The sequence below is a fragment of the Pleurodeles waltl genome, chromosome 5 (genome assembly GCF_031143425.1).
Source record: "Pleurodeles waltl isolate 20211129_DDA chromosome 5, aPleWal1.hap1.20221129, whole genome shotgun sequence".
Taxonomy (NCBI): Eukaryota; Metazoa; Chordata; class Amphibia; order Caudata; family Salamandridae; genus Pleurodeles; species Pleurodeles waltl.
Window position 1 is genome coordinate 1,308,381,464 of NC_090444.1, and position 14,860 is coordinate 1,308,396,323.

General features: G+C 42.4%; 1 protein-coding gene across 2 annotated transcripts in view; it reads right to left on the reverse strand.

Annotated features, from left to right (window-relative positions):
- Positions 1 to 14,860, reverse strand: part of PNISR (PNN interacting serine and arginine rich protein) — a 242,349-nt gene that overhangs the window by 176,025 nt on the left and 51,464 nt on the right. For both annotated transcript variants that reach the window (XM_069235540.1, XM_069235539.1), the window contains exon 3: positions 12,489 to 12,671. In XM_069235540.1, the coding sequence (XP_069091641.1) occupies positions 12,489 to 12,671 (183 nt within the window). The remainder of the gene's footprint in view (positions 1 to 12,488; positions 12,672 to 14,860) is intronic.

The following is a 14,860-nucleotide window of genomic DNA, read 5'->3' on the forward strand; positions in this document are numbered from 1 at the left end:
GGAGTAAACAAGTAGATGCTATTGCAGTAAATTACTTCGAAAACATGCAATCAAAGGGGAGAAAGTTGCAATCCATATCCATATAGCACTGAGGTAGTCTCAAAATGTATAAGGAGACCAATTTATTGTCTAGGGAACATCATCACAGGTCAAGAAAAATGGTGCAGTGAAGAAGCTTCTTCCCATTTGTCCTCTTGCATAGCCACTATAGCAGCCTGGTTAACTCTCAAAGAAGCATAAGCCAGCCCCTCTTGTAAGAGATGTGTTAAATATTTTAAAACACTCTTCTCTTTTGTGATCCTCTTGTTTAATTTATTTTTCACACACCAAAGTGAAAATCTTTTCCGTTTTACCCCATAATATTTCTTTGTTATTGGTTTTCTAGCCTCTCTCAGTACTGCCATTGTATCTTCTGGCAACCTCATGTGACTGAATTCTAAGTCTAAGCAGTGCTAGTGAAAGCCACAGGTCACAACAGAAGGGAACTGGCTGCTGTAATGGTGGATAGGCTACAGTGGCCACCAAGATGGACATCTGTCCCAGTGCCACTGAAGAGAACAAGCCTGCAGCAGCAGAAAGTGGGAGATTTTACCACAGGACTTAACAGTTTGCGGAAGAGGAGCAAGTAGCCCCCGAAGTTCAAGAGGTTAATCCCGGAGACCCATGGGGGTGCAGATCAGGTCCTCCTAAACAGACAGTGTTCCTGGATACCAAACGCAAGCTGAAAGTTGCAATATCAGTAGTGGTATGGGACTTTAGTCCCAGGGGATTCTGGAACTCAAATTTTCATTCTTAGAAGCCGTCCTGGGCCCACTTGGAGAACATACATACAACCCTGAACTGTATGGACTATGCTGATTGGGTTGCCTGGATTGTATGGGCCAAGCTTACATTCTGCCTAAACGACAGCAACTGTCCTGAGTTGCTACTGGAGTTATCTGAAGACCTTGGGACTGAGTAGAAAAAAAAGATCCAATATCAAGGAAATGATTTGGTAGAGTGGAGTGAAGAAGTTAAGTGCAAGGGAAGCTTCTCTTACTGACACAATGATGAATTAAATTAGAAGAGCTCCGCATCATCATGAAAAGCTTCCGACAGAATGTCTTCAGGGGGCTTAAAGATGAAATCATTTCAGTTACAACTGATGTGAAGCAGGGCAGTGATTCTGAAAGGATATTCCAAAACTTGCCGACAGGATGCAGGCATTTGAAGAACATGAATAAGCAGGATGACTATTATCAGCAACACCAGGTGTACATTTCAGCTAGAAAAACAGGATATAATTTGCTGCTGAAAGCATGAAGATCCTGAGAACAGATCTGAAAAATATAAAGAGTACTGCGTGGTGCTTAAGGAAATGACAGAACAGTGCACAGCTGGGACTATTTGACGTAATACTGCAAACAATAAAAATAAAAAAAAGGAAAAATATCAGAGAGGCAAGATCACAATCAACAAAGCAACACTGATGACCTTAAGGAAGGATATTCTTGTGGATATTTTAGTTACAACCTATTTCTACTGGCATGAGGAGATGATCAAGAAAACAACATACTCCAAAGGAGGGAGATGTACTACAATAGAGCAACTCAGCAGCTACGCTGGGAAAATGTAAAGCATTTAAGCAGGTCATCAACTAAAGGGAAAAGACATCTCATTTATGTGTGGTCACCCTTGCCAGCTGACTTTCTAATGGGATAGGAAGCAATATTCTTTTAAGTCGCTGAAGGAGGCGCAGGCTATTTTGAATTTTAGGTCAGCTAAAAAGGTTCAATTATCTCTAAAACATGGAAGGAGTAGTCTTGAGTCACCAAAACAGGTCTTTTCTTGATTAAGCAGAAATCACGTTGAGCAAAAAAAAGGTGATTCAGCAGCTATGCAAGGTGAGCATCGAAGACCTACAGGAATGGAATGGTATGGAGTGCCAAGATTTCCCTTTATAAACAAAGGGGGTGTACTGCCAGGCACTCTGGGAGAAGAATTACATTGTTTTTATGTTTGACTGGTTTGGGACTTCATGGCAAGGTAGCCAGGCCAAATGTTGGAAGCACCAGGAGAAACTTAGTAGCTCAAATTCTAGGGTATTTATAAAATGGGACCAATATTTCCCTTCTGGAGAATGCTGTGTTTTAAACTTATGGTCAGGGAGGGTTGTTGGGATGCACAAAGGGTACTTAGGTTACTACATATGTGTAAAGAAATGGCTCCCTGTTGCACTTACCCCCAACTTTTTGTCTGATACGGATGCTGACTTGACTGAGAAGTGTGCTGGGACCCTGCTTACCAGGCCCCAGCACCAGTGTTCTTTCACCTAAAATGTACCATTGTCTCCACAATTGGCACAACCCTGGCATCCAGGTAAGTCCCTTGTAACTGGTACCCCTGGTACCAAGGGCCCTGATGCCAGGGAAGGTCTCTAAGGGCTGCAGCATGTCTTATGCCACCATAGGGACCCCTCACTCAGCACAGACACTGCTTGCCAGCTTGTGTGTGCTGGTGGGGAGAAAATGACTAAGTCGACATGGCACTCCCCTCAGGGTACCATGCCAACCTCACACTGCCTGTGGCATAGGTAAGTCACCCCTCTAGCAGGCCTTACAGCCCTAAGGCAGGGTGCACTATACCACAGGTGAGGGCATAGGTGCATGAGTACTATGCCCCTACATTGTCTAAGCAAAACCTTAGACATTGTAAGTGCAGGGTAGCCAGAAGAGTATATGATCTGGGAGTCTGTCAAAAACGAACTCCACAGCTCCATAATGGCTACACTGAATACTGGGAAGTTTGGTACCAAACTTCTCAGAATAATAAACCCACACTGATGCCAGTGTTGGATTTATTAAAAAATGCACACAGAGGGCATTTTAGAGATGCCCCCTGTTTTTTACCCAATTGTTCAGTGCAGGACTGACTGGTCTGTGCCAGCCTGCTGCTGAGAGACAAGTTTCTGACCCCATGTGGTGAGGGCCTTTGTGCTCTCTGAGGACAGAAACAAAAGTCTGCTCTGGGTGGAGGTGCTTCACACCTCCCCCCTGAAGGAACTGTAACACCTAGCATTGAGCCTCAAAGGCTCAGGCTTTGTGTTACAATGCCCCAGGGCACTCCAGCTAGTGGAGATGCCCGCCCCCTGGACACAGCCCCCACTTTTGGCGGCAAGTCCAGAAGAGATAATGAGAAAAACAAGGAGGAGTCACTGGCCAGTCAGGACAGCCCCTAAGGTGTCCTGAGCTGAGGTGACTCTAACTTTTAGAAATCCTCCATCTTGCAGATGGAGGATTCCCCCAATAGGATTAGGGATGTGCCCCCCTCCCCTCAGGGAGGAGGCACAAAGAGGGTGTAGCCACCCTCAAGGACAGTAGCCATTGGCTACTGCCCTCTCAGACCTAAACACACCCCTAAATTCAGTATTTAGGGGCTCCCCAGAACCTAGGAACTCAGATTCCTGCAACCTAAGAAGAAGAGGACTGCTAAGCTGAAAAACCCTGCAGAGAAGACGGAGACACCAACTGCTTTGGCCCCAGCTCTACCGGCCTGTCTCCCCCCTTCTAAAGACACTGCTCCAGCGATGTTTTCCCCAGGGACCAGCGACCTCTGAATCCTCAGAGGACTGCCCTGCTCTAGAAGGACCAAGAAACTCCCGAGGACAGCGGCTCTGTTCACCCAAGACTGCAACTTTGTTTCAAAGGAGCAACTTCAAGACAACTGCGTTTCCCGCCGGAAGCGTGAGACTTGCTACTCTGCACCCGACGCCTCCGGCTCGACTTGTGGAGAAACAACACTTCTGGGAGGACTCCCCGGCGACAGAGACCGTGAGTAGCCAGAGTTGCCCCACCTGAGCCCCCACAGCGACGCCTGCAGAGGGAATCCAGAGGCTCCCCCTGACCGCGACTGCCTGACTCCCAGATCCCGACGCCTGGAAAAGACTCTGAACCCGCAGCCCCCAGGACCTGAAAGGTTGGAACTCCAGTGCAGGAGTGACCCCCAGGAGGCCCTCTCCCTTGCCCAGGTGGTGGCTACCCAGAGGAGCCCCCCCCCTTGCCTGCATCGCTGAAGAGACCCCTTGGTCTCCCATTGGAAACCCGACGTGTGTTTGCACACTGCACCCGGCCGCCCCGTGCTGCCGCGGGTGTACTTTCTGTGCTAACTTGTGTGTCCCCTGGTGCCCTACAAAACCCCCCTGGTCTGCCCTCCGAAGACGCGGGTACTTACCTGCTGGCAGACTGGAACCGGGGCACCCCCTTCTCCATTGAAGCCTATGCGTTTTGGGCACCACTTTGAACTCTGCACCTGACCGGCCCTGAGCTGCTGGTGTGGTAACTTTGGGGTTGCTCTGAACCCCCAACAGTGGGCTACCTTGGACCCAAACTTGAACCCCGTAGGTGGTTTACTTACCTGCAAAAACTAACTAACTCTTACTCCCCCCAGGAACTGTTGAAAATTGCACTGTCTAGTTTTAAAATAGCTATATGTGATTTATGTCAAGACTGTATATGCTATTTTGATTATTCAAAGTTCCTAAAGTACCTACCTGCAATACCTTTCATTTAAAGTATTACATGTAAAATTTGAACCTGTGGTTCTTAAAATAAACTAAGAAAATATATTTTTCTATACAAAAACCTATTGGCCTGGAATTGTCTCCGAGTGTGTGTTTCTCATTTATTGCCTGGGTGTGTACAACAAATGCTTAACACTACTCCTTTGATAAGCCTACTGCTCGACCACACTACCACAAAATAGAGCATTAGTATTATCTCTTTTTGCCACTATCTTACCTCTAAGGGGAACCCTTGGACTCTGTGCATACTATTCCTTACTTTGAAATAGTGCATACAGAGCCAACTTCCTACAATATGTGTCAAGGTTATCTTGTTTGGGGGCGCAGAGGTGGTTGGGGAGAAACACTTGAGTTGGTGTTCCATCTCAGGAAAGCTCAGTGATGGCAAGAGTAGTTGGGGAGGGTTGGCTCACTTGAGCTCAAAGCAGGATGTTATATTTACATGCAGCAGACCCATTTACCACCACTATTCAGAATAGTAGGTGACTTAACTGCCAAGCTAAATGCAGGAGTGTCTTGCCAGAGATATCTACTTTGGATGCGGACATATTTACCCAGGAGAAACATCTGTTGAGTGCAGATCAAAGGAACCTCAGTTCCAGGTTAATCTGTAAAACCATTATTTTCATCTGCCCTGGGAAAAACGGTTGGTGTGAGTGTGCATGTAGGTCCTACGTTCCCGAAATGGTGATTAGAAAGAAATACTTTGGATTTTGGTCAATGGCTCTGTATTTTGGAGAAGCGATGGGGGTTAGAGGAGTCAGATGTCTGTGTCATCAATCTATGATCCCAACCAGAGAAAGGAAGGAATTTTACTGTAAGCAAAATAACAAGATAGAAGATTTTGCATTTGGGTCATTGGTCACTGGGAATATTTTAGTCTGATCTTGTGTCCATGTCAGGACTGGATACAACAGAGGCCAGGGGGAACATTGGGGAGTTCTCCATAAGACGGACAGTGGTTGATCATTAGATGGTTTCATGAACACTATTCTGTAGCCTTTTACACGTTTTCTGGGATCAACTACAAACTACTACACAAGAATCTAATAAGGACAATTGCAACGGACTAGGGCACTTAGACCTAGACAGATCATGACACTAGTTGGGTTATATTGAAGTGACTCACTATGAGCTCGAGTGGTGGCTTTGAGGGTCAAATCAAAGCAATAGAGCAGTGTTCTGGAAATTCAATTGTAATGAAATTGGGAATTAGATAATTGAAGGGGTGCATATGGTTTGTGCTCAGAGGAGGGGGAATTGGATAAAACAAGCAGACTTTTATATTGGAAGAAAATAATTCCAAGCAGACGAGTCATGACAGAGACAGTGTAGTGTTTTCTTTTTTTTTTTTTTTTACAAACCCTTCATACAGCAGACACTTTGGAGAAGGATGCTAATAAATAATATTTTGAATCTGTAATACTGCCTAGCTTGCACTTGCTGACTAGAGAATTCCCTGAAGATCAAAACAAAAAGTGTGGCGGGCTACGGGCAGCCTAAAAAAAAATGCCAAGGCATTAGTGATGGATGGTTTTACAGCCACATTCTATAAAATGTTTACCTCTCTTCACACATCTGTTTAATGGATTGAGTGAGGGCAGATTCCTGTGGAAGGCGTAACAATTTTGATGGTCCTTAAACCAAGTAAAGATCCTGATCACGCTTTAACATTCAGAGATATTCTTTCTAACTGAGACGTTAAGATGTTTCCCAAAATTCTGGTGCTTCGGTTTGATGGAGTGGTGTCTTTATTAATTATCACTGATTAGGCAGGCTCTGTTAGGATAAGGAACACAGGATCCCGAAGAAGGCCATACATCTGATCAACACAGAGATATGGTAATGCTTTATCCTACATGAAAAGAAGGAGTTTTATTGGCTATGATGGGACTTTCTTGTGGACACTCTGGGCCTTTGGCTCTGTGGCTTGCTTCATGGAATGGACCCCACCCAACTATAAAAGGCCTAGGGCAGGAGTGGCGACAAAATTCGCAAGGGCAGAGTTCAGGGAACCAATAAACCATGTTTTTTTCAAGACCAGAATCTGGCACGTCACCAGCTACAAGAGGTTTCTTTTATACCCAAGACACAAAGGAGGTCATTTAAATTCCTGTTTCGAAAAATGGACCACACACAGGGTATAAGATGAGATTTATAAAGGGGTGGGGAATTCCTATAGCCTGACGCCTAGGACATATTGTTTGGGGTCCAGGACAACAGGTTTTCATGTTTATTTTGTCCTTGGGCCAAGTAGGCCCAACCCCCTGCAGCACAAACCTTTTGGCTGCCAGTTTACAGGTTAGGGAACTGTCTGCAGTTGAGGTAATGTTTGAGCCCATATGTTAATGCTGTTCAAACTTGTATTATGGTTCATCAAAATACAAGTTCAAAGTCTTTATTGTTAGGGTGCGCTCTAAATAAACACTAAGGTCACACTGCACAACTGACAGTGGTTCCAGTAACAAAAAAAAGTGTACACACATTTGAAAAGTTTAACAATGTGAGGTTATGTATAATGCTTCCAAACTCCCAAAATGCTCTCTGATTTGATGCAAATTGTTGCAGAAGCTTGTAAGCAGAATTGATGATTCTTTGCTTTCAAAACAAGATGTTCAGGAAAAAAAAAAACATTTTGCTAAATTACTTTGAAATTTTAGGTACTATTTACATGAAGCATCATTCAGTAAAATGTGTTGATGCATGCTAGAATTTAAATAAATATTCATAATGAAAAATCAGTGTAACCATTTTCAACATAATTTTCTGAAACATGAAAATAAACAAGCACTGGCAAAGCCAATCAATCCAACATTGGCTTTCAGTCTTTTGGTTTTGTCAATGCATGCCTTATTTTGACTTGGCTTTTGTAACAATTAAATGTTGGGGAGCGGCCTTGCCATTGTAACAAACATTGGCAAAAAGCAAGGTTTTTTGGTCTCAAAAAGCACACATTGTCACAGTAGTTCCTGGCATAGAACAAAACTACCTTCTGTGCCACTATGCTCCTTGTGGAAGAGGAGAATGCTATCACTCACAGTAAAGCCAGTCGATTTTAATAAAAACAAAATGTCTCAGTTAACGCCTGACTTAATTATGGGCCCAAAAAAACAAAAGCAAGTCTCAAAAATGCACCCATGGTATGTCTTTGCATTAATTGGCTTTCATAAATTCACAAGAATTTACAGAAGTAGACCAGAAAATCACACTCCTAAAAAATATTTTAGCACGAGCAAATATGCTTGTGTAGATTTACTCATGTGAATATCTATTGAACACTTACATGTTTACTTTCCCTCAAACCACTTCTTCCTCCCCACCCAACCCTGACAGAGCTTCTACTTCTGCTTTTGTCAGGAGTAAATTTCCAACCTTTCTCAGTATGGGAAAAGATTAGAGAAGAGCTGGTAAATAACCTTAAAACATAACCTTAAAACAAGTAAGTCAGTAGGTTTGCAAAGACTCAAAGGCATTCCAGCTTGGAACTATTACTTACTGCTTCCTTCAGCCCCAGCATGTAGATCTGCGGCAAGGTGGCAAAATGAGGAAATTGCTATGGTGGGGCTTGAAACTGCTAGTATAGCATTAGCCCTGACATAATCAGAGAGGCTACTATCAAAGCTCTTACATAATGAGATTGCTGCCATAATTTTTCACCGCAACACATGGCACCAAAAGGATAAGTAGATATTTTTTTTACACAACAAGTAGATTTAAGAAGCAACCTGTACTATATGGACAAGTAGATATTTTATTAAATTCCACACCCCTGTTTATGAGGCGGTGTTAATTGCCTACCTGCTTACATTGTATACAGAGCTGTGTCACTTCTTAAAAGTGTCTTGACAAATCATTTTATCTGAAACTCATTAGCAGATGTGATGCCGTGATCAGTGTAGTGATATAAACGGACAAGATCAAGGCCCCAGTATCATACAATAGTAGGGGGTACCACAGTAGTGCAATTCAAGAGAGAAGCAACTATTTTAAGTAAAAATTTAAGATTCTTCATGAATTAGCAGACCCTGAGAATAAACCACCCCCAAACCACACCATCATTGCCAACTTCACCTCACATTGTTACAATTCGAAAAGCTGCGAGATCTGGAAGACCAAAGAGACTAGTAACAGACATTTGATCCTCTACACAAAAATACCTTCTCATAACAAGTTCTCATTATCTTCTGTCATTACTTTGTAAGTAAAAGCTGTTGTGAAAAGAGAACATAAGATCAGAAGATAAAATTGTCCAGCAAGCCTGACAAACGTTGTTCAGAATCAAAAGTTATTAAATCCTTGCCTTCAACATTACAGAGCTTGTACACATATCCCTGACTCTATTCACTGGTGTGTACCTGCAGACGCATGCAATTATCACCATCTCTTCCTTCACCAAGAGCACTAATAACTGTGCCATATTAAATATTCCTAAATTGAGAAAAACTAAGATGACTACAAAATCTCAGGTGCATATGAAAAATCACAGTCTATCTCAGAAACGAAAATCTGGCTTATAATCACTCAAGGAATAGACTGCTCTATCAAACACAAGATACAAACTCCCAAGATGAAGATGTTAATGCGACTCTGATAACGCCCCCAACCTCGTTACAACTAATGGTAAGGTAGATTACATCACAAGACAAGTGGAAAACCCAGATTAGGATTAGATGAAAAACGTGGTGCCATGACGCAAGCACCAAAATATATTTATACTCCTTTCCTTTCAAATGTACATGCACCCTATGAAGTAGGCGATCAATGTCCCCAACCTGCTATTTCAGATGTTCAGAAGTAACTCACAACTTCAGAGAGATACAGAAGGAAACTCAAAGTTTTTACTTCAGGTTTGGGAGCGAGGTTAGTAACAAAACAAGTTTCCACACCATAATCGCTATTCGTTTTATTCTCCACCACAGTCTAGCATGAACACAGATACAAGGCAAGCATCTTAAATGTCTGCATCAGAGCCACAACACACTGAAGAGAAGGTACAGCTGGACATAACTGGTGGTAAAATTGAGAAATGTGTACAAATAATTTGGCCAGCAATGTACAATAGGACCCCTTGTTTGCCCCGAAACATAATAAAACAGTTAAAAAAAAATAACTAGTGCTTAATCTTACACCCAAATAGTAACTTTGCCCGACTCTATCCTCCCAACAATAAAATGATCAACACCACCAATCTCAATCCCTTCATGCTTTGAAAGGTTCTGCTACATCTTCAAAGCAGCTACTGGTTCCCGAGATTCATAAGTAATGGCACACTTAGACTGATGTAACATACCTTACACTCATTAAAAAGTTTCAAAAGCTCAACAATGAAGCAGCCAGAGTATACCAGAAACTGTGGCAGCACAATCAGTTTAAAAAGGCTGCAAAACACTCAAATACCACAAAATAGAAGAATGAATAAAATGTTTTACCCTTCACAAGCCATACCAGAGCAGAGGTCCAGGATACATACTGGCCCAAGAGACCACTGCTACAGGCAAAACCCAACTTTCTCTTTCAACCAGCTTTCAAATAGAACAGACATAGAGGCAAATCTATGGAAACTCATGCATCATGACTGTGGATACAAACTACACACAACCAGGAAAGAGCTTAACACTGAACAGTTGTAGTTTGTATTATCTACTCTCTACCACTCCCCTTTCTTCCAGAGCAGTGATAAAAAGTAAAGGACACAAACCTTTCATTCACCGACTGGATTGTAAATTCATCATTAATTCTTTCATCCTGCACACACCACACACTAACTATAAAGTGCTCTGAAGTAATCAAAAGAAAACAGTCATCTTCAAAAACACTTTGTTAAAAAAAAAAAAAAACATTGTACATCTATATTATAGTAATAATAGTTTAAATGAGTTTATCAAACATAACGTAGAGACAACACAAGGGACACATCAATTTTAAGGAATGCACCCATGAAATTAATATTCTGTCCTCAAACTGCCCTGGTGTTACACCTAATGCATGTTATATGCATTATTACAAGGGCTGCAAATGGAGGCAGGCAAAAGTATTGCAACATGCAAGAGAACTCAAGACCGAAAAGGGAATCATAGGTTGTGCAGAAACGTCATCCTCAGATGAACACCAATTTTCCTTGTAAAGCAATGTCTCCACCTTGCAATGGATACAATTTCATTAACGAGTCTACTGCTGCTCCCAGAGTAGCTATGTCTAAGGAAGAAAATAAAGATTCTCAAAACATTTAGCAGCTCAAAATATAAAATGACTCCTTGCTACAGGTGGTGCCTAGTTTACATGATGTTCACTAGCTGTCAAGACAAAGAAACACGAAGAACAGTTGTCATAAACGTGCAACCACCTCTACTGCCACAATTCACTGGGAAATAACTTCTGAAGCATAAATAACTAGTGTCTCTCTCAGAGGCGTCATTCCTAGAATCAATAAAGTAGTTAGATTCTTGAAATATTGGTGCAACCAATGTTAAAGCCAAATGTTGAACGTTTAGTTGCACCATGTCGAAGACTGGGCTCTTCTTTTTTGTCTGTGCCTCACTTTACTAATTAGACCAGAAGTTAACACTGCTGATTCTTTAAAGGGGTACTTTGCATCATCCCCTTCCACAGCCGTGTCTACTAAGTGCTGCAACACAGTTGTTACTCACAACATCAGCAACTTAGGAATTTTTTTTCCCAATACCATTTGTTTTGAGACATACTGTGAAATAGACCCCCCACCCCCTCCAAAGTGGGATTAATGGCAGCCTAGATTTTGTGACCCCAGTACTGAGTGTCAAGTTGTTGTTTGCCAAGTTGCTGTTTGCCCAGATGTAATTCAATCAAGATGTGCATCCTACTCTGAGCAAATTTATTAAGTATGTCTAGAATCTTAACCAAGTTTTCAAACTGCAAAGCTGAGAACTGCTGAAACTACTTACCTATTTGTTCACTAAGAAGTACATTATTTTTTCTTTCTCTCTGAGGAAAAAAGACTTATTTTTCGATATCAGAGCTACTAAAGAACCTCCTCCCCAAAAGCTCACTTCTTACATGTGTACCTCGCATTCATAAACTTTCAGTTTCTTTTCCAATCAAGCCACAGGGTTGGCAGTTGTATCAATCAATCGGATTTGTATAGCAGAGCTAACTACCAGTGAGGGTATCTAAGCGTTAGGTAGCTAGGCTCAGTGAAATAGCCAGGTCTTCTGTCTCTCCCGAAATTCACCCAGCGAGGGTGATGTCAGGAGATGGAGCGGGAGGTCGTTTCAGAACTTGGAGGCGAGGTAGGTGAAGGAACAGCCTTTGCTGTGGCTACAGCAGATGCATGGGTTCTGGGTGAGGGCAAGAGTGGCGGAGCGAAGGTCTCGGGCGGCTGGTGGAAGTTCAGGCAGTGTAGATGAAAACACCACAGATAGAGAGATCTGAAAAGTTGAGTGTGGTACAGACTGCCTTTCAAATGATAGGGTCATTTCCAGGGTATTCAACGAAAAACAAGTGTGAGTCTGAGCATGCAGGGAGGGATTTATATTTCAGCAGCTACCCCTTGCATTAAATCAGAAAAAGATGTGAGGCACTTCAAGTGAAACAGTTTTAGGTGGAAAACTCGAAGATTAAAAGATCTTCCTCTGATTATCATGGTCTTCAGAATCTTTATCAGGGTCTCTCAAAGGCACAGTTTATCAAAACATTTTTTAAGCCTGACATGGCTCAATCGATAGTTAGTCTGTTTACAGCCTAATTCAGCCTGTATGCACCAGCAGCAAAATGTTTTTTCGGTAAAGCGTCTGAGATCAGGCTTTTATTGCCTGGTGAGCACCAAGCATATCTCCTAAGCTAGAACAGATTTTGTATATTTTGTCACTGTTACATCATATCGGTTTCTAATGATTCAACACAAAACAGAGGAATTACTAATAAGTACATCAGTGAATAAAAGGCCTACACAAACCTGGCTGCCACATTCTGTTAAAGTTTGGATCAGACTGGAAACTGCCATGGTTGTTTGGTTCGGGTTCTACTACTGCAACATCTTGCCCGTTTGGTACTACTGCTTGTTGCCCCACCACTTCAGGACCAGTAGCTTCGCGTTGAGCAATCCATGCCTGAGCTAAAGCAGCCCAATCAATTTGACCTAAAGTAAATTAATAAACCATTAGTTTAAACATAAGTATGGATGCAACGGAAAGTTTTTTTTGTTCATAGAGATAAAATAACAAACCATAAATTACATACATCATCATGATTAAAAAAGAAATTATCACAGATAAGGGGAACATTTTCCAAAACAGCTCTGAAATATCTGAGAATATATTATCAGAAAATGTGGCAGGCTCAAATGTTCCGGGGTAATATGGCATTTGCACTCCAGTCGCCCTCCCCACCCCCCACCCCGTCAGGGTTTGCGGATTTCACCTGAGTGTTTTTTTTTAAAGATGAAAAACATATGCAAGAAAGTGCATGGTTTGTTTAAAAAAATAAAACACAAACATTTTTTTACTGTGCTAAGATCGCCATCTCCTCAGCATTCAAAAACTAGCAAATATTGAAAAAAATATTGTAGCCTAACTTATAATTTCAGCAAGTGATCATTCGTGTAGAACACTCATGATTTTCCCAGATAACCTCCGAAATAAAAAATGTTTAAATAAATAAATAAATAAATACATAAATAAATAAAGAAGAGAAAAATCAGAAGACTGTGACAACATTTGTAAATATTTGTTTTGCCCTGATGGCAGATTTACAAACGTATTACTGGGTTACATCAGTAAGACCCTTTTGGTTGTAGAGATATATAGGGGGCCCTTACGACTTCGGTGGACGCAAAAAAGCCTGTCTGCTGAAGTACCAACAGGTAGGTTGCCACCAGTGCTGCCGCCTCGCCACCAGCCCCATTACGAGTTTCTCGCTGGGCCAGCGGGAAACAGCCTACAGAATTGTCTGTGGCTCATAAGAGCCAGCGGCAATGCTCTTGTGTGTAGGGTGCAGACAGTGAACTTTACGACAGGCTGGCCGGGGGGACCCGGCACTGCACATGCCAAGAGCATGCGCAGTGCAGGGGCCCCCGTGGGACACCCTGCACCCAGTCTCTGCAAGCCTTTACGTGGCAGGGTTACCGCTGGCAGAGTGGGGGATCATAATCCCAAGGGTGGCGCTGCATGCAGCTCTGCCCTAGCAGATTATGAACGGCAGACCATCCTGTGAACAAAACTGGTGGTTTGACCATAATGTGGAATGTTTGGGGACAGTTCGATTGTCACTGCAACCCTGGCAGTCATTAGACGGCCAGTGTCGTATTAAGGCCCACAGTGTTTATTGGCATCCCACATTTAATAATACCCAGGGCCAGTGATCTTTCTTGCACACTTGCTTACGTGTTTAAGCCTAAAATGGGAAGAACAAATCTAGAGATAATAATTAAAATATTCCACTAATCTGTAGCCTCACATTTTTCCTGATAAAAAGATACCCTACTTGTGTGGCTGGCACTATCACACTCATCAGGAATGGTAGCCCAATATGGCATTCTCTGTAGATGCGGTATTTGGGCTGTGGCTGGGCCATCACCTAAGAAATCCTAATAAATTCAGACATTTCTGAAATCTAGACACTCGGGAGTCCAAGGTGGCATGGCTTGCTTGGATCCCTCTACATTTTCTTGCGATGAAAACATAAAAATTTGGCAGTTTCTAAAGGGACAGGTCCGGAATCTACATGGATCCACAAAATGTATACCATCCAGAGTTTCCACTCTTCTGATAAAAACAGCACCCCACTTGTGTGGCCAGGGGGGAATGTTCCGATGACCAGGTGGGCCGCCTACAGCCTTTTTCTTTATCTTCTGTGGTGTCCAGTGGGACTCCTCCCATCAATAGGTTGGGATGGAGGGCGAGAGACTGCATCAAAAGTGACATTTTATACTATCCCTCTCTGAAAAAAAAATGGCATTATTATCTTAACAATAAACATACATTTCAGGTCAGACTAGGATAAATAATCCTGCTGCACCACGAAAAGGAGCTATATGAAAGTTACAGACAGCAGTATCCTCAGGGCTCTGTAACCCCTAAATGACAACTTGTATGAATGTACATTTTACTATTGCCTTCTTAAAACTTGTTTGAGAATCAATGTACACTTGTAGTTCAACACAAAACCTACATAAATGTTGACAACGTACACCCCTACAAATTACTGCTTCACCCTAAAGACCTAAGACAGTGCTAGCTATCTTCAATCTACCACCGACAGCAGAGTAACAAAAGGATTCTTATAATTAACAATAAATCAATGCAATGGGCTCAAACTGTATTGAGATGC